The sequence below is a fragment of the Cervus elaphus genome, chromosome 18 (assembly GCF_910594005.1).
Source record: "Cervus elaphus chromosome 18, mCerEla1.1, whole genome shotgun sequence".
Classification (NCBI taxonomy): Eukaryota; Metazoa; Chordata; class Mammalia; order Artiodactyla; family Cervidae; genus Cervus; species Cervus elaphus.
This window is the reverse complement of record NC_057832.1, coordinates 49062144-49087597: the sequence shown is the minus strand read 5'-3', so window position 1 is coordinate 49087597 and position 25454 is coordinate 49062144. Positions and strand designations below refer to the sequence as shown.

At 35.0% G+C, this 25454-nt stretch overlaps 1 protein-coding gene and 1 non-coding gene across 3 annotated transcripts in view; both read left to right on the top strand.

The window, feature by feature from the left end:
- Positions 1-970: 970 nt before the first annotated feature.
- The window catches only part of LOC122674019 (platelet glycoprotein 4-like), a 39591-nt gene continuing 15107 nt past the window's right edge, over positions 971-25454 (top strand). Inside the window, exons 1-6 of one of the 2 annotated variants that reach the window (XM_043872004.1) lie at positions 971-1047; positions 10732-10889; positions 17622-17782; positions 20838-20985; positions 21552-21731; positions 24738-24829. In XM_043872004.1, the coding sequence (XP_043727939.1) occupies positions 10770-10889; positions 17622-17782; positions 20838-20985; positions 21552-21731; positions 24738-24829 (701 nt within the window). In that variant the 5' untranslated portion in view covers positions 971-1047; positions 10732-10769. Of the gene's footprint in view, positions 1048-4107; positions 4378-10731; positions 10890-17621; positions 17783-20837; positions 20986-21551; positions 21732-24737; positions 24830-25454 lie in introns of those variants that run through there. The other variant, XM_043872005.1, reaches the window with a different exon arrangement.
- LOC122674931 lies at positions 20190-20296 on the top strand. The gene has a single exon (XR_006335095.1). It is a non-coding gene; the product is annotated as a U6 spliceosomal RNA (small nuclear RNA).

The window sequence follows — 25454 nt, the reverse complement described above, 5'->3', positions numbered from 1 at the left end:
AGAATAGTATGGAGGTTTCTTAAAACCAAAAATAATAGATCTACCATATAACCCTGCAATCCCACTCCTGGGCATATATCCAGAGAAAAATGTGATCTGAAAGGATACATGCACCTCAATATTCATTGCAGCACTGTTTGCAATAGCCAAGACATGGAAGCAACCTAGATGTCCATCAATAGAGGAATGGATAAAGAAGAAATATATGCAGTGGAATATTACTCAGCCATTAAAAAGAATGAAATACTGTCATTTCCAGCAACATGGATGGACCTAAAGATTGTCATAATAGGTGAAGTAAGTCAGACAGAGAAGGATAAATATCATATGACATTCCTTATATGTGGAACATAAAAGGAAATTATACAAATGAACATACTTACAAAACAGAAAGAGACCAACAGAGAAACTGGGGGAAGGATGGGGGGAAGGGATAGTTAGGGAGTTTGGGATGGACATGTACACATGTACACACTGCTATATTTAAAATAGATAACCAACAAGGACCCACTGTAAAGCACATGGAACTCCACTCAGTGTTATGTGACAGGCTGGATGGGAGGCGAGTTTGGGGGAGAACAGATACATGTACCTGTATGGCTGAGTTCCTTCCCCCGTTCACCTGAAACTATCAAACAATTAACATTGTTTCTTACTGGTCTACATCCCAATACAAACTAAAAAGTCTAAAAGACAAAAACATTTCCTGTTACATATAAAATTTTGAGGCAGATAAACAAAGGGAAGGACAAGGTATACACACCCATAAGCATGCATGTGTGTGCACACGTGCATATATGTGTGCACATACATATGTATGTATATATAGATAAGAACATAAAAATGATTTTTTTCCCTCTCCTTAGAGAGTTGAGTCAGCTGTGCAAACAAGTAAAGATGATGTCTGCCAAGATTTTTAGGTAGCCTTTGAAATTACATATTGATCTAGCTCTGCCCACATGAGAGCTATCCACACACACTGAGGCGCTCTCGCTTTAATCTGTCTTTTACACACAGCTCCTACCACAGCTTCTATGAAATACATGGGTAAGTTTATTTTATATCTTTGATGAAGTAGGTTTACTTTCATCCTGTGTTTTTATTCATTAGATTACATGGCTTAAGTCTAAACTTTAACGACCTTGATATTATGGATTTTATCTTTAGCAATGTCCTTGAAATTTTCTTTTAAAAGTTGTATAGAAACCTCAATTTTAATCTCTCAAGCTTTCATGGGCATTATTGTGTACTTAATATGCTTTATGTATTTAATATTCTTTTTTTAAACTACGTACATATAATATTTATTCCTGCATGTGAAGCCCCTACTCACCATATAAATCAGGTAGAGCCTACCACTGGCTTAATACTTCTGTAAATGAACAAGGTAGTGATTGAAAATATAGGTGTTCATGTATATATAGATACACACATAATTATGTGTGCTATACACACATATGCACAAATATGTGTGTGTAAATATCCATGATTAGTTACCCCAAGGATTAAAGTGATGACACAAATTTTACCTTATTGTTTTATCCTGGTAACTAATACTGTGAAATACTTTACAGTGTATGTGTACTGTGTACTTTACAGGTCTTTAGGATAAAATTTATTTAATCTCAAAATAATTTTATTACTAGCCACATACAGAATATATTCATTTTCATTTCTTGTCTGTTGAATTTAGATACAACTTTCTAACATCAGGTTATTTAAAACTGTTATTCAGTTTTGTACAAATGTCTTAAAAAGAATATGTAAAGTTAGGTATTGACCAAGAACTCATTTATATATGTATATATATTTTTTCTTTCAGAAAAGTATATGGGCTCTTCAGTCAGATGATTGGGGTTTTAATCCTTGTTTTGGCATATATTAGTTGTGTGACCTCAACTAGTTGTCTAAAGAACATACAAGGTCAATGAGATAACATACGTGAAACACTTTTTTCAATAACTGACAGATAGTAAGCTCCCAATACATGTTAACTCTGTGACCGTATCATTATTAAAATGTATAGGTCTTTGACTGCCCTTACAATCTAGAAATGCAAAGCATATAATAAAATTCTTTTCATTTGTTAGACTACAAAAAAGAATGAATCACTTAAACATTTTTATCTACTATATAAAATCTGCATTCATCTTTACATCTTAAATTTAAATCTACCATATGATTTAATCTTCAGCTTGAAACTGTATGTAGGCTCTAGAGTTAGTTTCTTTAACAAGAAAGAAAATCAGGAATATGATGACTATATGAGGCTCAGTTCGCAAAACCTATTATTATTAATAGCGCTGTTGTCAGAAATTGGACTCTGTGATCCCCCATCTAGAACTCTTTATTATGCATCTGTCATCTGCTTCCTAAATATGTTGTAATATTTACAATTACACAATGTACTTTACTCTTCCTCTTTCACTTCACAAGGGATAAAGTCCATGATTCAGCTGATTGAGAAATACTGTCCTAAAGGATTTTCTGAAACCATACAAAAGCTAGAAGAAAGTTTATTTATTAAAGTTTATAAAAACTGGAATTTTAAATAATCTTAAAAATAAAGTTTAAAATTAAAAAAAATCTTTTTTAAAGGGTCAAATGTTAAAAGCGTAGCTATTTCATTATTAATTAATAAGGACAAACATACCCCAAGGAAAAAAAAAGATGAGCAAGTATATTAGCAGAATTACTTTAAAATACAAATGCCAATATAATTAATAGGTTAAACTTCACTAAATTATTTACCAATAAAATAAGCACTTGTTAAAAAAAAAGTTCAGTATGAACCAGTGTGTGTGATATTGAGACAGGCATTTGCAAACACTGCTGGGTACATGTATAAAAAGAAATTTGCTAATACTCTTTCTACCAAAAGAAAGTATGTATTATTGATCCAGAAATTTCACTTTTGCTGTTTACTAGGCCCAAGTACATAAATAAAACCACACATATGAATTTTTAACATTGTTTTTGTAAGCTCAGTAAACAGGAAAACTCAAAAGTTCCATTAAATATGATATGGGTTATTTAAAACACAATACGCTTTTATTACGGACTATTTTTCAATAATTGAAAAGAAACAGTTACTACTATTCATAATATGAGAATATCTCCAAGGTACCTGATATTAAAAGAGGCAAGTAGCAGAAGTTATGATTCACTGTATGCACTAGTCCATATATATATGGATATAAGTTTGTGGGCAAGCTAAGTCGCTTCAGTTATATCCAACTCTTCGCAATCCCAAGGACTGTAGCTTGCTAGGCTCCTACATCCATAGGATTCTCCAGGCAAGAATACTGGAATGGGTTGCCATTTCCTCCTCTAGGGGATCGAACCCTCATCTCTTATGTTTCCTGTACTTGCAGGCAGGTTCTTTACCACTAGCGCCACCTGGGAGGGTCTTTCTCTCAAAGAGCAAGGCCTTTTATTTGGTTAGATTTTAAAATAATGACTATTTTAAAGTAACTTATGTGTACACTTTTTTTACATTAAAAATTCATCTTAAATAGTAGAATTATTTAAGTGTTATGTGATGGTTGTCTTTTTATCTGAAGAGATTGAAGATAAATTTAATGATTTTTAGTTTGCATAGAAGAACTTTTCGGTGGTCATGAAACTTCTGTAAAACGAACAGAAAATGATAGTGAAGAGCTTCCAGTTAGAACAATAGGCTATTTCCTTTTTTAAAGTCTGTCTGTCATCCTTGTTGACTGACAGTCTCCAGTTTTGTTTTGCAGTTATTAGCCTCAGCACCCTTTAGATTAATGCTGTATGGGAAAGTGTACTTTATTTAAACTTCATGAAATGAGTTTTTCAAGTTATATCATGCAGGAAAGTCAGATTGATAATTCTCTGATCTGCACTTCCTATCCATCCCCAGGTCTTAGTTTATCATCTGAAATAATGATCGTGTAGTAAAACTGAGTGTATTAAAGGCCACTCAGCAAGTTAGTTCCTTTTGTCTCTTTGGCAGCTGATAGGCTTGGATGGAAAACAGCGCGCGTGTGCACACACACACACACACACGCACACAAAGAGCTTCAGAGGATCTCAGATATGGGCAATGGATCTTCACCAGAATACAAAAAATAGACTCTAAGGATCCACATCAGTATTAAGATGAATGTGGGTTTCTTTCTCTTCTTTTAAATTTCTCTTGCAACGAAACACTCACTGAGATGTGGCATTGTCTATCTCTCTCTTTTTTTCCTTAAAGCATATTTAAACTTTCAAACTTTATGTAATCATAGACTGAAATCAGGATTTCAGTGTAAGGTTCTCTAGGGAATATCATTTGATCCTACTAAGAATTAACTGTTCAAATGTTGGAGCATTTGACTGAAAAATCCTTTTTAACCTTTTTTAAAGGTGAGTCAATGTTTTTTTCATTTTTTAATAAAAGATTTCTATCTTCCAAATGGTAGGAGATGACACTACTATATAAAAACTTTTAAGATGTTACAGAACAACAATAGCAAGAAGGAATTTTCTTGAGGTCATCAGGCTTTTTTAAAAAAATTAGGTTTGTGTTGTTTTATAACTTATCAATCTTCTTAACTTTTATTTGTAAAAAAAATATTAAAACCTTGTCCACTAGTCTATGGCATTTTGCTTCTTGTTTAAAATCTTATGTTTATCTGTACATATTTGTGAATATTTAAAATAATGTACTATCCAATGCAATTAACTGCAGAACTTTCATTGTCTACTTAAGCTATTTATATATGATTTTTCATTTAAATTATGAATGAAAATCAGCATTAATGAAAATAAATATAGAATTATTTCTTATAAGTGATTTCTTACCCTTATACCAACATGCTTCCTTCTATGCAATTATTAACTACTTATTATTTTAGAGTTATTAGTTTAACTTTCTATCTGAATTACCCCATTTTTGATGAATTTGACATTTTCTACATGGTGAAATGCAATGTGTTTTTGGACATGTTATTTTTAAGTGAACAGAGCTATTATAATTGCTACTGGGAATGTTAGGTTATATTAATTTCAAATAATGATTCTAAATTTAATAATTTTGTATAAATTATATAAAACTTGGTAACATAATAAAAACAAATCAGAATGAATGATTTTAGCTATTTAGGAAGCTTATGACAAATATCAGTGCATTATTTTCCTGAGTGATGATACCAAATTTAAATAAGAATAAATCATTTTGAAGAAATTTAAAGTTATAATTTAATTAGTAATGGAATTCATACATAACTGCAATGGCATACATTTTCTGTATCTCAGTTTCCAGAATTATCAAGTTATATATTGAAAGGTATTTTCAAGTACTTTTGCAAGTACTTTGCAAGTACTTTTCAGTCTTTTCTTCACTATGTGGTATTAAAATAGTAAAAGAAACATTGCTTTTAATATCAGTTCAAAAATTGCAAAAATTTTGTCATGTGGAAAGTCCAGTGGTCAACTGGATTTTGAGAAAAAAAATACATAGACTTTTTTTTCATTTACCAGAATCATTATAAGACCATAAAGATAAATCCAATACATAATCACCAGAGATCAGATTAACCTGCTGCTGCTGCTAAGTCACTTCAGTCGTGTCCAACTCTGTGCGACTCCATAAACGGTGGCCCACCAGGCTCCCCCATCCCTGGGATTCTCCGGGCAAGAACACTGGAGTGGGTTGCCATGTCCTTCTCCAATGAGTGAAAGTGAAAAGTGAAAGTGAAGTCGCCCAGTCGTGTCCGACTCTTCGCGACCCCATGGACTGCAGCCTACCAGGCTCCTCCGTCCATGGGACTTTCCAGGCAAGAGTACTGGAGTGGGGTGCCATTGCCTTCTCCAAGATTAACCTGGGAGGATCTCAAAATTATAACCAGAGAGGTATTAGGCCAGAGTGTACTGAAATATTTGTACTTTGCCTTGAAGTTTATTCACATATACTTGAGTCGTGGACTCTTCGGTCCTGAGGGAACTGGTTCTCTATCTTCTGATTCAATCACAAGGTGTTTTTCTTTTTCTTTTTTTTGGTTCACTGGCCCAAGTCATACCTGGAAGTTTCAAAGAGCACTGTTCTAAACTAGAAGCTGCAATTCTATTTGCATGATAGTCTTAGTTTCTGTATATATAAAGGACAAATCATCTCATCAGATTTTATGGTAGTCTCAAGTGTTTTGCAAATAATCATTCCTACTTGTGTAAACTATGTTTATGAGATTTACAAAAATAATACTTGGTCAATATGCAATACTATTTTACTCTTATGATTGTTTAAAATAATACGTCATAATAACATTTGAAATAAAAATAACATGGTGTGATAGGAATTTTTATCTCATTTAATCTGATTTGACATTTGAAATTTGAAAAGATCCTGATGCTGGGAAAGATTGAAGGTGGGAGGAAAAGGGGATGACAGAGGCTAAGATGTTTGGATGGCATCACCAGCTCAATGGACATGAGTCTGAGTAAGCTCCAGGAGTTGGTGATGGACAGGGAAGCCTGGTGTGCTGCAATCCATGGGGTCACAAAGAGTCGGACACAACTGAGTTGAACTGACATTTGAAAGCTTACATGATATATATCATATCCAGTTAGAGAAAATTGAGCCACAGAGAAACTATATAATATTAAAACTCAGAATTGACCTAAATTACTTGACTTCAAAGCCCAGAATCAGTATAATTCCTGCAGACTGTATAGTATCTTACAACTTACAGTAAAACTTGAGGTAGAAAAAAAAAGCTAATAGTATTTTCATCTTGGATACATCAAAAATGGCTTCAGACAGTTCTATTTAAACCAATATGAATCCAAGCGAATCATTTCAAGCTTATAGCAGTCCCGGTAATCAAGTATTCCAAAAGTACTCTAAAAGATAAGATTGCTTCTAGAAGAATCTTTAGTATACTACATGAAGTCCAATGCATTTCTTGTTTTAATTTTTTAAGACTGTCACCAAAACAGTTGTAAGTTCTAATATGTGAGAGGTACCATTTAGTGAAGTGTATCATTTTATGTCTATGTTTTTTTTTCTATTATATATTTTAGCTCCATATATTCTGATAGGATAGAAATGCACAAGTAAATTGGAAGGTTTTTGGTAATTTCAATGAGAAAAGGTGTTGGAGATCCCCTAACCTAAATATTTAAACATTTTCCACAGAGCCCTTGGGTTCTTTGGGGATGACTCAGAGTCCATACTTTGACCAGAATAGCTTTTCTTTTAATTATCTTTGTATACTGGGATTGTGTGTAAAATAAGTATTAGTTTAATGACTTTGTGTTTCCACATGCTGAAACACAAGATTTAAACGACTGATTTAACTAGCTGGATGTGAATCTACATCTTATTCATGGCTAGGGAATCATAGCTTTGTAAACACACCTAGAAATCATGTAAGACTGTGAAAAGCAACTTTCATCATTCATATTCCACCTGCTGTTGCAATAATCATAACCAAAACTCTAAAACTGGGTCATCTAGATCCTGGCATTCATTGATGGCACAAGTATAACTTTTGTAACCCGAAATTGTTTTAAAGTATTGTAGTTCACAACCCAGGAAATTTTACTTCTGGCCAAGACTTTTCTTGGGCTTCCCTGGTAGCTCAGATGGTAAAGAATCTGCCTGCAATGCAGGAGACCCAGGTTTGATCCCTGGGTTGGAAAGATCCCCTGGAGAAGGGGATCTTCCAGTATCCTTGCCTGGAGAAGCCCATGAACAGACCATTGGGTCACAGAGTTGGACATGACTGAGCGACTAACACTCACTTCAAGGTTTTCCTTGGTGGCATTTCCCAGGGAACAAAGCACTATCCACATATCTGAGTTATTACAGATTTTCAGGCAACTTTCTCTAATATTCTGACCTATTCATTGGAGAAGCTTCTTATAGCTCAGTCTCAGTTTCTGCCACCGGATTTCTAACATAGAGGAAAGGCATAATGCTCGTAAGTTCATTCCAGAAACACTCCATTGATTTGACAGAAAAGAAAAACCAGAGAAACTCTTAGTTCTTTTAAAGATAGCCCACATGTAGATATACTCGTGAATTCTACAAAAGGAATAAAATGTATAATCTCTGAAATGGTAGAGCTAATTTCCCTACAGACTCAAGAAAGGTATAAGATAGTGATACCTTATAAATCAAATCTGCCTTTTTATTTTCTCTTCTTGACCTGGTGGTGGTGGTTTAGTCACTAAGTCGTGTCCGACTTCTGCGACCCCATGGGCTGTAACCCGCCAGGCTCCACTGTCCATGATTCTCCAAGGGAGAATACTGGAGTGTGTTGCCATTTCCTTCCTGACCTAAGTCCCAATAATTAGTTTTCTTTCCTAAACCTGTGATTATTCTCCATTTCCTAAATTTAAGCACTTTAAGCAAGCAATAAATTGCTACAGGTATCTATATCTTACTGTTTCTTATGACAAAGAAATAACAATGATGAACAAAACTTAAAGTTAGCAGGTAAAACAAATTTCAATATGTAAGAAGCTACATTATTAAGACAACCAATCGTGTAAGGTAGAAATATTATATGCTCTACATAGCTGCATTTGAGAGAAGAGTGGATAGAAACAACACTGCTTTTTGAATATAAACATTAGTGGAAAAGCAGCTGAGTAGAATGTGCTGAGTAACTTGAACTTTTCTCTTATGTACTCAGTGTATGTCTTGCATAATGTGTTTGTCCCTTTTTTGCTGCAGGTGAATAAAACTACAGGTAACCCTTGAACATAGCAGGTTTAAACTTTGTGGGTGTACTTTTAGAGAATTTTTTCAGTAAATATCACAATACTACCTGATCCACAATATGTAGCTGGCTGATCCATGGATGCAGAGCCACAGATAAGAAGGGCTACACTGTTTGTTAGACAGGATTTTTTTTCCACTGTGTACAGGGTCCATGTCTGTAGCCCTTCTGTGTTGTTCAAGGGTCAAGTCTATTTGGAATTTTGTAGTATGAAGTATAAGGTTAAAGTACGATTAGAATGGCAACATTCCCTCATGGTGACAAGATACTGAAGCATAATAAATGAACACAAGTACAGGTGTTTTCCACAGGTGTGGGCAGATACCTTCTAAAACCTTCATCGTGTGGCTGAAATCACAGATAGCACCAAGCCATAAGTAGAACTCCCCCTTATTCTATGGTTTCATTACACTCAGTTGACCTTGTTTGACCGTGGGTAAGTGAAACCATAGAGAGCAAAGCTGCTGAGAGAGCAGGACAAAACTCATGAGAAATATCTTGCCTATTCTTTAAAAAAAAATGTAAATTTATATCAAGGTAACAAAAGTGAGTCAGGGAGTTCAAAATTTGAAAAAGTAGATAAATTCAATCTCACCTTTCAGTACATGTATGCAGGAATGTTACAGCAAAACTTCTTTCTTTGTTTATATGATCGAGACCAGTGTTAGGCTAGTAACTATCTAACCATGCAACTCAACAGAATAAATTACTGACTGTTTTCTTGCACTTGACTCATCAGCAGTGGACTGTGTGAACTATTTCACTTCAATTTTAGGTCAAAGCAGACAGAACCTAGGCAGCACCCAGTCTGCCCATGACTTGATATCTCTGGGCTCAGGGTCCTTGAAAGGCATAATAATGAGTTTTCAGGTTTTGAGAGGAAGACACTGAAGAGCCCGTTGCTCCCTGGATCATCCAGTGGACGTTCTTGGGACCCTTCCCTGTAGTCCATGGGGCTGCTTGAGTAAAGGGAAATGATTCAGGGATAGGTCTTGTATACTCTCGACTATGACAGCATATAGTCCCAAAACAGGCAAATATTCACATATATACCATTTTAGAAACAGTAGTTCAGTAATGTTTAAAACAATTCATATTCCATCTGTCAGAGTCGCAAAGGACATTAATATTGACTAATTTTATGGTTCCATGAAAACTGTGAGGGGATGTACAATTATACTTAGCAAAGGGGATTCTACCTGAGAATTATCTAGTCATTATTATCAGGGTTTACATAACTTGTTTCATTGCATTATGACCACCCTGGCCAAAGCCATAAAAGGTAACACTCTATCCCCAAGAAATTAATAAAAAACCCCACTCTACTTGCCTAGGAACACATACAATTCCACAGGAAAAATGAATCATTTGTTTAACCTTGTGTGGTGTTTGTTTACATTGGAAAAATCATGTGGAACTAATGATGATATACATTTCATGAGGACCTCAATGTGAATCTGTTTGTTCATCCTAATATACAGTGGAAGAATCTTAGGTATTAGGCACAGGCGAGGGAAATCATAATGGATAAAAAATAAATAAATTGCCATGAAAAACTGCTTATAATTCTGTCTTTTTACATTTTGGGGAGAATCTAATTTTTCTTATTTCCTTACCTATGCAATTAATTCTTTAAAAAAACTAGATGGTTCTTCAAGTGGACAGAAATAGTAATAAAATCATCATAGTGGTATTTCTACCACAACAAAGCTAGGGAGGGAAAACCTGAGATCATAACACATTATAATTTTTATTATCCTCACAAGATTGAAAAAAAATTTTTTTTTTTTTGTCTGTAGCATTCATTCTGTTGGCATTTTTATTTTCCTTTCTCAGGGCATTTTGAAGTAGGGAAATGTTGTTTATAAGCTACAAAACACATTCCATTTATCAATGTTAGGTCAACCCCATTTTGAAAAATGCTGTTGCAACCAAAACATCTCAGATGAATATGTTTTCAGATATTAAAATGATATATTCTTTGTTACAACAGGATCTACTCATTCTACTTAGAATTTCCCTGCAAGAAACATGGGCTGCGATCGAAACTGTGGGCTCATCACTGGTGCTGTCATCGGTGCAGTTGTGGCTCTGTTCGGGGGGATTCTAATGCCAGTTGGAGACATGCTTATTGAGAAGACAGTTAAAAAGGTACAAGTACTATCAAGAATATTTCTTGTCACTTTGATTCATTCCATTTTTATGCCCATTTTGCTTAGGGTGACTTTTTTGTATTTTACTTTAACTGGCAATTTTTGGCCTCCAACATAATAAACCACTGAAACTCTATGTTATAGAGAAATGGTCATAGTATGATTCATATTCTATACTAATGCACTGTCATCTTAAATCTAAATATCCAATTTTTGATTAAAAAACTATTATAGGTATGCAGGTAAGTAGAAGTAGCAGCTTTTAATTATGTTCAAACATTATGTTGATATGCTTTTTTGTACACATATATATCATTTTTATTGAAAGAAATATTCTTTAAATTCTACAGTACTTTAAAATTTTCAAAAGTTTCACATACATGATTTCATATAATTCCATAATAAACATTTTCTACTATTTTTATGTTGCCCCAACTTCTCTCCTCACTGGTAACCACTCTGTTCTCTATATCCACGAACCTGTTTCTTTTCTGTTTTACTCATTAGTTTGCTGTATTTTTTTAGATTCCACTATAAGTACTATCACGAGCTTCCCTGGTGGCTCAGATGGTAAAGAATTTGCCTGCAATGCAGGAGACCGGGGTTTGATCCCTGGGTTGGGAAGACACCCTGGAGAAGGGAATGGCAACCCACTCTAGTATTCTTGCCTGGAAAATTCTATGGACAGAGGAGCCTTGTGGGTGACAGTCCATAGAGTTGCAAAGAGTCAGACATGAGTTGTGACAAACGCTTTTACTTTTCCTAATATTGTATAGTATTTGTTTTTCTCTGATTATTTTCACTTAGCATAATGCCATCCACATTCATCCATGTTGCTTCAATTGGCAAAATTTCATTCCTTCTCTATGTCTGAGTAATATTCCACTGTGTATATATACCAAATCTTCTTTATCCATTCATCTATTGGTGGACATGTAGGTTGCTTCCATACTTTGGCAACTGTAAATAATGCAACTATGACCATTAAGGAGCATGCATCTTTTCAAATTAGTGTTTTTGTTTTTCTTGAATACATATCCAGGGATGGAAATGCTGGGTCGTATAGAGTTCTTTATTTAGATTTTGTGGACACCTCCACCCTTGCTGAATCAATTTACATTCTCACCAACAATGTATGAGGGTTCCCTTTTCTCTACATCCTCACCAACATTTATTATTTGTGTTCATCAGAGATACTGGCCTTCAATTTCCTTTTTCTGTAATATATTTGTCTAGTTCTGGGATCAGGGTGATGCTAGCCTCATAGAATGAGTTTGGAAGTATTCCTTCCTCTGCAATTTTTTGGAATAGTATGAGAAGGATAGGTTTCAATTATTTTCTAAATGTTTAGTAGAGTTCACCTGTAAAACCATCTGATCCTCAAATTTTGTTGTGAGTTTTTAAATTACTGATTTAATTTCATTATTGGTAATTGGTCTGTTCATATTTCCTATTTCTTCCTGGCTCAGTCTTGGGAGAATGTATCTTTCTAAGAATTTTTCCATTTTTTAGTCTAGATTATCAATTTTATTGGTATGTAGTTGTTCATAGTAGTCTCTTAAGATTTTGGGCATTTCTGTGGTGTTGGTTGTAACTTCTTTTTCATTTCTGATTTTATTAATTTGGGTCATTTCTCTTTTTTTCTGATGAGTCTAGCTAAAGGCTTATCATTTTTAATTATTGTTTTCAAGAGCTAGTTTTTAGTTTCACTGGGGTTTTTTTTAGTATCGATTTCATTTATTTCTGCTCTTATCTTTATGATATCTTTCCTTCTACTATCTTTGGGTTTTGTTTATTCCTCTTTTTCTAATTCCTTTAGGAGTCTGGTTAGGTTGCTTAACTGAGATTTTTTTGTTTGTTTCCTGATGTAAACCTGTATAGCTATACATTTCTGTTAGAACTGCTTTGCTGCATCCCTTAAGTTTTGAATTGTCATGTTTTCATTTTCATTTGTCTTTGGGTGACTTTATATTTCCTCAGAGATCCATTAGTCGTTAAGAAGCATATTATTTAGCCTCCACATGGCTTGTTTTTGTGGCTCTTTTTCATGCCATTTAAGACTCCCTTTTAGAAAGATTACTGCTCAGTCTGTACTAACAAGAGGCACTCTGGTCTAGTGTGGTAGAATACACAGAACTGATGGGTGATGGGATGCACTGGGATAAAAGGATTAAATAGGGAGAGAGAGGAGTAAAAAATGCAAACTGTAAGATATCCAGTTGAGTTACTGAAGGAAATGTATTCCCTGGAAGAATAAAAGACAGAGGTTTTACAAGTAATTTGATATGAACATCAGTATGTATTTCAAAGGTCGGTGCTCAGACAGATTTTATCATTACTATAGAGATTACATATAAAACTGAACAGTAGGTTTGCTCTCTAGAGTCTGAACATAGAAACAAAAGGTCAGAGAAACTGGCCAACAGTAGGAGTTGGATTTCTGAATTTTATGTAAACCCAGCAGTAAAGAATCCACCTGTAATTCTGGAGACATGGGTTTGATCCCTGGGTCAGGAAGATCCCTGAAGAAGGAAATGGCTACCTTCTCCAGTATTTTTGTCTGGGAAATCCCATGCACAGAGGAGTCTGGAGGACCAGAGCCAATGGGGTCACAAGGGTTGGACATGACTTGGCAACTAAACCATCACCACCACAGTGAGCCGAGTGCCTTACCGCTGTCTCAAGGGCACTGAGTTTAATGCTGTTTATTTTACAAATATATACAAGTTTTAGTGCTGGTCAGTTTACCATTGAAAGCATTACCATTACTAGCTTCATTTAATGGACTAATATCAAATTGGAAAGTTATTATCTGCATACAAACACCATTAAAAAAAAAAGGAAGTAGAATTAAAGTACCTAATTTTAACATATCAGAAAATCATCTCATGATGTTATCTAATTTTTAAAGTATAGATCTGGGACTCTATGATACCTTTCAATTCTAAAAGATGACACCCTGACTCTAGCATTTGAAATGGCCTAAAACAATTAATTTATATATAAATATTATATATATATGTGTGTGTGTGTGTATATATATATATATATATACACTCTTTATTTCTAAGCAACTTTTTAAGGACTGCATGGTAGAAACTTTTTTCTAACAATATTTTATACTATGATTCATAGCAAATTTATGTGGAGATAGCAGGCTTATACAATCTTGCTAGATAAACTAAAAGTCAATGGTATGAGTTTCCATGAATGTGGAAAGCAGAAACTGTCAAAGACTTTAGAAAAAGAGAAAAATTTGCCAGTTTTTATGAAGGATAATTCATTACCTTGACATTGTTCATATCATTTGATAAATGTTTAGTGACTACTGTATAACAAAAGTAACTTTACATAATTTTTAAATTTCCCTATGATATTAATTATAGAACACAAAGAAAGGAATTAAGGATTTGTTTCTCTCAACATGAACACACATACATGTTCATAATGCATACACATATAAGAAAATTTTCTGAACACGGAAACTGCTTGCAAGTGATCGCAAACAGAATATTTTGGTACTGAGGAGAGGAGATGAAAAGTATTATCAGTATATTTCTGCTTTTTAAGAAGCTTTAATTTCACTGGATGGAGAATAAACATAAAAATGATAAAACAGCAGGGAAAGAACTGTTATAATTTTACACAGTTATTGCCACATAATTGGTTTATACAGCAATGCTAAGAACAAAGTAGTTAAAGCAATCTAAGAAAGTAAATAAGATTAGAGGTCTCCCCTCTAGGGTGGATAGGATTTGTATAATAATAGTAGTCAAAGTTTACTAGTGGAAACAACACAACACTGGAGTGGAAGATCTGATTGTCCATCTAGTTCAGTCACTCAGTCGTGTCTGTCTCTTTGGGACCTCATCAACTGTAGCACTACAGGCTTCCCTGTTCATCACCAACTCCCAGAGCTTGCTCAGACTCACTTCTATTGAGTCGGTGATGCCCTCCAACCATCTCGTCCTCTGTCATCCCCTTCTCCTCATGCCTTCAATCATTCCCAGCATCAGGGTCTTTTCCAAGGAGTCAGTTCTTCGCATCAATGGCCAAAGTATTGGAGCCTCAGCATCAGTCCTTCCAATGAATCTTCAGGACTGATTTCCCTTAGGATTGACTGGTTTGATGTCCTTGAGGTCCAAGGGACTCTCAAGAGTCTTCTCCAACACCACAGTTCAAAAGCATGAATTCTTTTGCATTCAACCTTCTTTACGGTCCAATTCTCACATCCATATATGACTACTGGAAAAACCACAGCTTTGACTAGACAGACCTTTGTTGGCAAAGTAATGTCTCTGCTTCTTAATATGTTGTCTATGTTTGTCATAGCTTTCCTTCCAAGGAGCAAGCATCATTAAATTTCATGGCTGCAGTCAACATTTGAAGCGATTTTGGAGCCCAAGAAAATAAAGTCTCTCACTGTTTCCATTGTCTCCCCATCTATTTGCCATGAAGTGATGGGATGCCCTGATCTTAGTTTCTTGAATGTTGAATTTTAAGCCAGCCTTTTCACTCTCCTCTTTCACTTTCATCAAGAAGCTCTTTAATTCCTCTTTACTTTCTGTGATAAGGGTCAGTGTTATCTGCATATCTGAGATTAATGATATTTCTCCTGGAAATCTTAATTCCAGTTTGTGCTTCATCCAGCCTGGCACTTCACATAATGTACTCTGCACAGAAGTTATATAAGCAGGGTGACAATATACAGTCTTGACGTACTCCTTTCCTTTCTCAATTTAGAACCATTCTGTTCCATGTCCGGTTCTAACTGTTGCTTCTTGACATGCACACAGATTTCTCAGGAGGCACAGAAGGTGGTCTGGCATTCTCATCTCTTTAAGGATTTTCCACAGTTTGTTGTGATCCACACAGTCAAAGGCTTTGGCATAGTCAATGAAGTAAATGTTTTTTTGGAACTCTTGCTTTTCGATGATCCAATGGATGTTGGCAATTTCATCTCTGGTGCCTCTGCCTTTCCTAAATCCAGCTTGAACATCTGGATATTCTCCGTTCATGTACTGTTGAAGCCTAGCTTGGAGAATTGAGCATTATTTTGCTAGCATGTGAGATGAGTGCAACTGTGCAGTAGTTTGAACATTTTTTGGCATTGCCTTTCTTTGGGATTGGAATGAAAATGTACCTTTTTATGACCTGTGGCCACTGCTGAGCTTTCCAAATTTGCTGGCATACTGAGTGCAGCACATTCACAGCAACTTCTTTTAGGATTTGAAATAGCTCAACTGAAATTCCATCACCTTCACTAGCTTTTTTCATAGTGGTGTTTCCTAAGGCCCACTTGATTTAGCACTCCAGGATGTCTGGCTCTAGATAATCATCGTGGTTATCTGGGTCATTAAGATATTTATTGTATAGTTTTTCTGTGTATTCTTGCCACCTCTTGTTAGTATCTTCTGCTTCTGTTAGATCCATACCATTTCTGTCCTTTATTGTGCACATCATTGCATGAAATGTTCCCTTGGTATCTCTCGTTTTCTTTAAGACATCTCTAGCCTTTTCCACTCTGTTGTTTTCCTCCATTCTTTGCATTCTCCATTATCCACTACTAAGTTGTCATACAGCATTGAATCAGACACCTGTTTTCTATATAACTCTAAAAAAATGGATGGGATTAGGTGACCCTAACTCTAACATCTGATAATTGAATGCATTCATTTCAGTTTTGTATTTCCACTTTCCCAGTTGAAAAACAATCTACAAATGAACTATTAAGGCAAAATGATTCATAGCCTTTAAAAGAAAAACATGATATGCTTATACTGTGTTTTGGCAGTAAATGTATAAGCATTAGAATGAATAAATTTTCTGTCATGCCAGGTATATTCTATCAGAATTCCTTTTCAATTCTATAACTACTTAGAAGTTCTTTTAATTAAGAACATCTAATAAGATATGTGCCTTGGGTTTACATGATAAACAACTGTTATTAGTCTTTAAGAGTCTTACAATGTGAAAATAATAATGTATATGTCCATGTACTTCCTTGAAATGGGAAGTAACAGCTAATTCTTTTTTGGGACTGATTTCAGCCTCAACATCCTCACAATACCTTTACATTTAAACAAGCCATAATACTTTTTCTATACATAATTTTGTCTTAAAAAAAAAGAAAAAAAATTTGTCTTTATTTTGGGCTTACTATAGAAATAAGATGTCAAGATACAATTGAGCATTTTTCAAGGAAAATTGGTTGTAAAACATAACAGGGTCTCACTTGCTGTAGCAGCTCCAATGTACACAATGTAAAACGATTGTGACAGCATGAAAAATGAAAATACTTCCAGTATCACTAGATTTTTCTCTCAGTTCTGTTTTGCCTCCTCAGTTCAACTTGCTGAGGGCAGAAAAGTTAATGTTCAACCCGGTAAGAACTTTTTGGAAAAGGTTTAATAAAATTTGCTTAATAAATTGTTACAAACTATTACAGTATTGAAATAAGATCACTCTCAACCTTGCCAGTGGTTGGCCTTACAATCATCAGACATGTGTATAATATTACACACAGATTCTCTTTGTAAAAGATCAACTAAAAGAGACTGCCAACCATAATGTGTTGAAAACATTTCTGTTTCATGTGGCAGGTTGCAGAGGTTCTCATATGCAAGGTATTTGAGCTTAGTCCTTTCACTGACTAATAAAGGTTTACAACTCCCACAAGTGCCCTTATTGACTACAAAGAAGTAACCCAAACTTGTTTTCTTTTTCACAGGAATCTGTCCTTGAAGAAGGTACAACTGCTTTTAAAAACTGGGTTAAAGCAGGTGCAAACATTTACAGACAATTTTGGATATTTGATGTGCAGAATCCAGAGGAAGTGGCAGTTAATAGCAGCAAAATTAAAGTTAAGCAAAGAGGTCCTTACACGTACAGGTGAGTCCCCCGAATACGTGGCACTCTTTCCTTGAATACATGTATTTCTGAAAAAGCTTCCACTTGACAAATGACACTGTATTGAAATGTATTTATTACTTTCTTGCCATTAACATACACTGAAATATTTGTTTCTGCCAATGTATTAATAAAACCATAATCTAAGGATTTAATGAGTATAAGAAATACAGATTTTATTATGAATTTACCAGCATCAATTAACATCTATATTTAAGAAGTTACTAGTGTTTTACCCTTGTGGCATTTGTTCTCAACTGTAGCAACGTCTGCAGGTCAATTCCAAGCTCCCAACCCATCCACACTGCTATATTTAAAGTAGATAACAAACAATGACCTACCATATAGCACAGGTAACTCGGCTCAATATTATGTAATAACCTACATGGGGAAGAAATTTGAAAAAAGAATAGATATGTATAGACGTGTATATATTACATATATGTCTGTGTGTGTGTACATATATAACTGAATCACTGCTGTAAAACTGAAACTAGCACATTGTTAATCAATTATACTCCTACATAAAATAAATATTAAAAAATAAAATAGAAAATTTTAAAAACAGCTCTAAAATATGCAAGCTAAATTTTAAAAAACTATTGAAAATTTAAAAACCAGAGTATTTTAAAATCCTATAACTTAAAATGTAAGTTATATGAGTGGTTCTCAAAATGTGGTTTCTGGACCAGCAACATCAACATCACCTGGGAACTAGATAGAAATGCAAATTCTCAGGCCTCACCTTAAACCAAATGTATCAGATATTCTTGGTTTTGAGCCTAGTAATGAGTTTGACAAAAATTCTGGGGATTTCAATACATACTCAAATTTGAGAATCACAGCCTTAAACTGATTTTACATAACTACAATACTTGCTAAGGATTTCTATTCAAACTATTTTCCAGGGTACTTTTATTCAGCTAGTAGTCTCATTTTGCCCAGTACTGAGACTGAATAAGCTGTACCTTTATTTTGCATGCCTTAACAGTTTAACACACTTTTGAAAAGAATCTTAGGTATCAGCACTACTGGGAAATAATTTGCCAGAAAGTTTCATCCTGTAAATTTAAAAAACTCATTCTAAGAGCTGTGAAATGACTTACCATGTTCACACAGACCTAGGAACTGGTAACTCTTAACATTTCTGTGTACATTTTCTCATATCTAAATTACAAGACTGTGACTTTTCTAACTATGAAAGTAAGAAAAGAGACTAAACTTAGCCAAGGATTAGGATTTTAGTTCCTTGACTAGGGATCAAGCCTGTGCTCCCCTGAAGTAGAATTGCTAAGTGCTAACCAAAGGACTTTCAGGGAATTCCCTGTATTCTAATTTTTAAACCAAAAATTGAGCGATTATGTTCTCTTTCTAAAAGTACATTCTAAACACAGGCCTCAGTTTAAAGGACTTTTCTCTTAGTGAGTGCCATATACTGGTACAGTGTTGTAAGTACAACTAAGTAAAATTAGAATTTGGTCACAGTTGTTTTACTGTCATCTCAATTATTATAAACACATTAAGTATTCCTGAAAATTAGAGCACTTTAATTTTAAATGTTAATAATAGATAATCTAAGTTTAAAATACAACTATCTAAGAGAAAACAGTAATTGACTGATAATAGATTGTCCTGGATGCTGTTTCAGATTTTTATATTCTTTGCATGTCTACAGGACTCACAGAAAAGTATATGATAAAACCTTGAAGAAATTATATTAGCATAAAATATATTTCTATCTTTTCTGAATTCTTTTTTGAGATAATGTGAAACATTAATTATTTGTTCAAAAAGTTTTTGTTGAAAACTTACCAACTACCAGGCACTGCAGTTGGGGATAAAAAACCTACCCTACATGAATTTTACATTTTTATTATACCTGATTGAAATGTGTGATTTTTTTTATTTGTTACATTTTAAACATTTTTGTCCCATGATTTTTTTTTAGTCTTTATCTTAGATAATAATAGATACCTATTTTAACCTCAAATAATAGACAATCAAATATAGGATAGAGCAATGTATACCTTATTTCATCTCAGTAAATACCTTGTAATTGCAAAAGATTTTGTTTCCATAATAACCCTTCATCACATTCCTAAAAAAGTGGTTGGTACTTTGCCTAGAGATGTTAGAGTCAGGAGCTCAGAACTAATAGGTATACACTATATGAGGAAGGGATGGAGGAAAATTGACCTGTAAAGTGGAAATTATATTCCATTAGGTATCTTTAATTTTCATTAAAATGCTGGAAATTATGAAAAAGGCGGTACAGGAAAGTCTGTTCACTATGAACAGACTATCTAATAAGGAAATGTGCTCTTACTGTCCCTTCCTTCAATTTCTCTACTGTCTCCTCCTGAACCTCAGGATAAAAAACTAAACATTTGTGCTCGCTTCGGCAGCACATATACTAAAATTGGAACGATACAGAGAAGATTAGCATGGCCCCTGCGCAAGGATGACACGCAAATTCGTGAAGCGTTCCATATTTAAAAAAAAAAAAAAAAATTTGAGTATGAGGTACAACCTTTTATGTTTGAGGTCTTGTTTACTTTAGTAATTTTATTTCCACCACTCTCCTTACTCTGACTCTGTAAACCAAATATATTGAAACATCTGCATGTGCAAAATTACACCATGTTCTTAATTCTTATACGTGCTATTTTCAACACTATTTTGCTTAACTACACGTCTGTTTGTCCCTCAGCCTACTTATGTGGAACTGTATCCTGTCCATTATCCCCACCATAACCACCCCTAGCCTGGGTTTGTACCTGTTCTGTGTTTTCCCACAGAATCTATGTAAATTCCTATAATAACACACATTCTTTCTTCCCTGCTATGCACAACTAAGACAGCTCTCCCCGACCTTCTCTAATTTGTAAGACTCAGCATTTGGTATATATATCTTTTTAACTTACTTGTTTAGCCTAATTTCTGAGCATCTACATACTCAAAAAAATTATTTACTGCATCAATGAATGGCATTTGTGACAATGCTTTTTCTGAATTTTTGTTTACTTCTGTTTTTCAGAGTCCGCTATCTAGCCAAGGATATTATAACCCGAGACTCTAAGACCCACACAATCTCTTTCCTACAGCCGAAAGGTGCCATCTTTGAACCCTCGCTCTCAGTTGGAACAGAGAATGACACGTTCACTGTTCTCAACCTGGCTGTAGCAGTGAGTAGACAACAAAATTATTGATTGTGTAATACTTTAGAATCCTCTGTAATTAATTTCATGATTAGAATGATCATTAGATATCATTTGCAATTTTGATGAAAATGTATTCTCATGACTTTATGAATTACAATCATTTGGAAATATGACAAGATCATGGAATAATCAACTGAATTGAGAAGACCATTTAAAGTGTATCATTTTACCAGTGCACCAGCCCTGAGCACTTGTCTCATGCATCCAACCTGGCCTGGCGATCTGTTTCACACTTGACACTACAATATTGTAAAGTAATTAGCCTCCAACTAATAAAAATAAATTAAAAAAAGAAAAAAAAAGTGTATCATTTTAAAAAGTAGAATTTAACTGAACGTCTTCTTCCTGTGGCTCACACCAAGACAGAAATGTAATAGAAACATTACACTTTTAATCTTCCAAAGATATGGCAGTAATTTTAGAGATACAATTAAAAATTTTATTAAACTTAGATGTACTATTTATCCATCTCTTGTCAAAAATCAATACTGCAACTGGTGTCTTATACAGTGCTTTTTTTTTTTTTATAGGCTACACCCCATCTCTATCCAAGCACATTTGTTCAGATAATACTCAATGTATTTATCAAAAACTCAAACTCTTTTATGTTTCAAAAGAGAACTGTGAAAGAACTATTGTGGGGCTATAAGGATCCATTCTTGAGTTCGGTTCCATACTCTATTCCTACCACAGTTGGTGTGTTTTATCCTGTGAGTAACAAATTGAACATCGATATTGCTAGACTCTAACTGTATAAATATAATGGCATTGGCAATTCATAATCTTATCATTTAGTATGTTAACCCTATTTATGATCTGGGAATACATAACTGTAAGTTTTTAAAATCTCTATTCACATGAATTTAGCTTTCCTAGTTGGGAAAATTAACTTACCTGTATGAAACAAGTTAATTTTTAACAATTAAATTTAAAATTAAGAAAGCTACATTTAATCAAGTTTCTACTCCAATAAATATACAGCTGTCTAAAATTATAATGTAAGCTTCCAAGGCTTTGAGCAATCTTTCAGTTTCGACTTCCCATCTTAAAAAAATCAAGCGTAATGCCGCATTTTATTTATTTCTGTTGAATATATTCATCATGTCATTCTTCCTCCTCTAGACTTCTTGCAAATTTGTTTAAATGAATATTTAAAACTTAGCCAAAATTGAGCACAATGAGCCTGATACATCAGCAATGTTACATTTTCACAGAATTATTAATTGCTGATTAGTAATCTACTGAAGTGATGAAATGACAGTATGGAAATTAAGAAAAAAAATGTGAATTTGGTGATGAACTTAGTTGTTCCTTAATGTTTTGAGTTACAAATAGGCTAAACTGACTACTGAATTGAAATTTTGACTATGATGGTCCTTGTCACTATACAAAATAGTTATAGTCTCCAGTTCATTGTTGCTATTTTACTACAGTTTTTAGAAATACAAGGTTATATATTAAGAAAGCATTAAGAGATAATAAATTCAGTTACTAGCATTTAACTCAAATACTTTTAATTCTTTCCTTGGCTAATCCTATTTTTAATCCTGTGTATCCAATCTTTAAGTCAAGTGGGCCTTAGGAAGCACTGCTGTTAATAAAGCTAGTGGATGTGATGGATGCCAGCAGAACTATTCAAAACCCTAAAGGATGATGCCTTCAAGGTGTTGCATTCAATATGTCAGCAAATCTGGAAGACATAGCAGTGGCCAAAGGGCTGGAAAAGGTCAATCCTCATCCCAGTTCCCAAGAAGGAGCTAACTAAAGAACGTGCTAACTATCAGACTATTGCGCTCATCTCCCGTGCTAGTAAGGTCATGCTTGAAATCTTGCATGCTAGGCTTCAGCATTATGTGAACCAAGAACTTCCAGATGTCCAAGCTGGTTTAGAAAAGGAAGGGAACCAGAGATCAAATGGCCAACATTCATTGGAACCTAGAGAAAGCTAGGGAATTCCAGAAAAACATCTTCTTCTGCTTCACTGACTGTGCTCTAGCCTTTGACTGTGTGGATCACAATAAACCATGGAAAATTCTTAAACAGATGGCAATACCAGACCATCTTACCTGTCCTGAGAAACCTGGATGGGGGTCAAGAATCCACAGTTAGAACCCTGTATAGAACAACTGATGAACCGGTTCAAGATCAAAAAAGGAGTGTGATGGGGCTGTCTGCTGTCACCCTGTTTGTTTAACCTATACACTGAGCACATCATGAGAAACGCCAGGCTGGATTCCACAAGCTGGAACCAAGATAGGAGGGAGAAACATCAACAACCTTAGATATGTGGATGATACCACTCTAAATGGCAGAAAGTGAAGAGGAACTAAGACCCTTTCGATGAGGGTGAAAGAGTAAAAGAGCTGGCTTAAAACTAAATATTAAAAAAAACCAAGATCATGACATCCAGCCCCATTCCTCCATGACAATAGAAGGGGGAAAAGTGGAAGTAGTGACAGATTTCCTCTTCTTGGGCTATAAAATCAATGCAGACAATGACTGCAACCATGAAATCAGAAGGTGATTGCTTCTTGGCAGGAACGCTATGACAAACATAGACAGTGTGTAGAAAAGCAGAGACATTACTTTGCTACAAAAGTCTGTATAGTCAAGGCTATGATCTTCCCAGTAGTCATGTACAGTTGTGACAGCTGGATTGTAAAGAAGGCAGAATGCCAAAGAATTGATACCTTTGAACTATGGTGCTGGAGAAGACTCCTGTAAGTCCTTTGAACAGCAAAGAGATCAAACTAGTCAATCTTAAGGGAAATCAACCCTGAATACTCTTTGGAAGGATGGAGGCTGAAGCTGAAACTCCAATATTTTGGTCATCTGATGCAAACAGCTGACTCATTGGAAAAGTCCCTGATGCTGGGAACAGCTGAGGGCAGATGGAGAAGAGGGTATTAGAGGATGAGGTGGCTGGATGGCATCACCAATGCAATGGACATGAACTTGGGCAAACTTCGGGAGATGGTGAGGGACAAGGAGGCCTGGCGTGCTGCAGTCCAGGGGGTCACACAGGGCTGGACACAACTGGGTGACTGAACAACAACAACAATTTTATCTTTGTGTGCTTGCATGCATGCTAAGTCACTTCTGTCATGTTTGACTGTGACCCCATGGACTGTAGCCCACCAGGCTCCTCTGTTCATGGGATCCTCCAGACAAGAATACTGGAGTGGGTTGCCATTCCCTTCTCCAGGGGATCTTCCTGACCCAGGGATCAAACCTGCCTCTCTTTACATCTCCTGCATTGGCAGGCAGGTTCTTTACCACTAGTACCACCTGGGAAGCCCATCTAATCTTTAGCAACCACTGTTAAAGATCATAACATAGAGAAAATCTCTAGAAATATGACATGGTCTCATAGGATTTGTTCCCTATCCTCTCACCCCAATATAACAGGACTAGTCATCAAAATGACCTTCTGGCTTAATTACAACAGAGAGCAGTGGAGCTGGACCATGTCAGCTTCTGATATGCTTGCTTCCTTTGGCTCACCATCTAGCACTTGTTTCTAGGTACCTTGTTTTTATAAAAATACTAAAAATCAGTAATTATAAAAAGTTATTTGCTTATATATTTCAAATCACATAAAATAGTTGTGAACAACCAGTGCCTGAGAAATGCAAAAGTGAGTCAATTACATATTTTATAATTTGGAAAGCATGACTTGTTTTAGAAGTAATTTTTTCTTGTATGAATCTCTTCAGTACAACAACACTGCAGATGGAGTTTATAAAGTTTTCAGTGGAAAAGATGACATAAGCAAAGTTGCCAGAATTGACACATACAAAGGCAAAAAGTAAGTATTCAAGCAAAGTGTGTGTGTCTGTGTGTGTGTGTGACTAGGCTACTCTAAGGCAGACAAGAAACTTATTTACCACTGGTAAGGCACAGGCACAAACCTATGGAACAGAGCTGCCTGTATGTCAGCCCTAGAAACTCCTGGTCTATCAGGCATTAACCCTTTAGTTGTGACAACTCATCACACTAGTGCATAGCTGCTGAGTATCAGCCCCACTGGAGGGCTGATCTTGATGAACAAGTTTTCTTACATAAAGAAATCTAAAGGGACTACTTCCGTCTCTGCTGCATAGCTGGTATTATCATACACCCTAAAATTACATAACTGCAAATGAAAAGGAAGAAACTCAATATGTCAACTCATCATTTTAGCATCCAGTATATCTTACTGATGTTTTATTTTTTACTGAGCATGAAATATAAAAACTGCTCATTCCCAGGACATGACAAAGTATGTCTATAAATATGGCAGCTTAATGAATCCAGGCCAATGCTTTCATGACTTTCCCTTTCAAAATTTTCTCGAAATGATTTTATTGATAACACAGCTTTTTAAAATATTTATCAACACAAAATGGAATTATTATTTCCTGTTCTAAAACTGACATATTAAACTTGAAAAA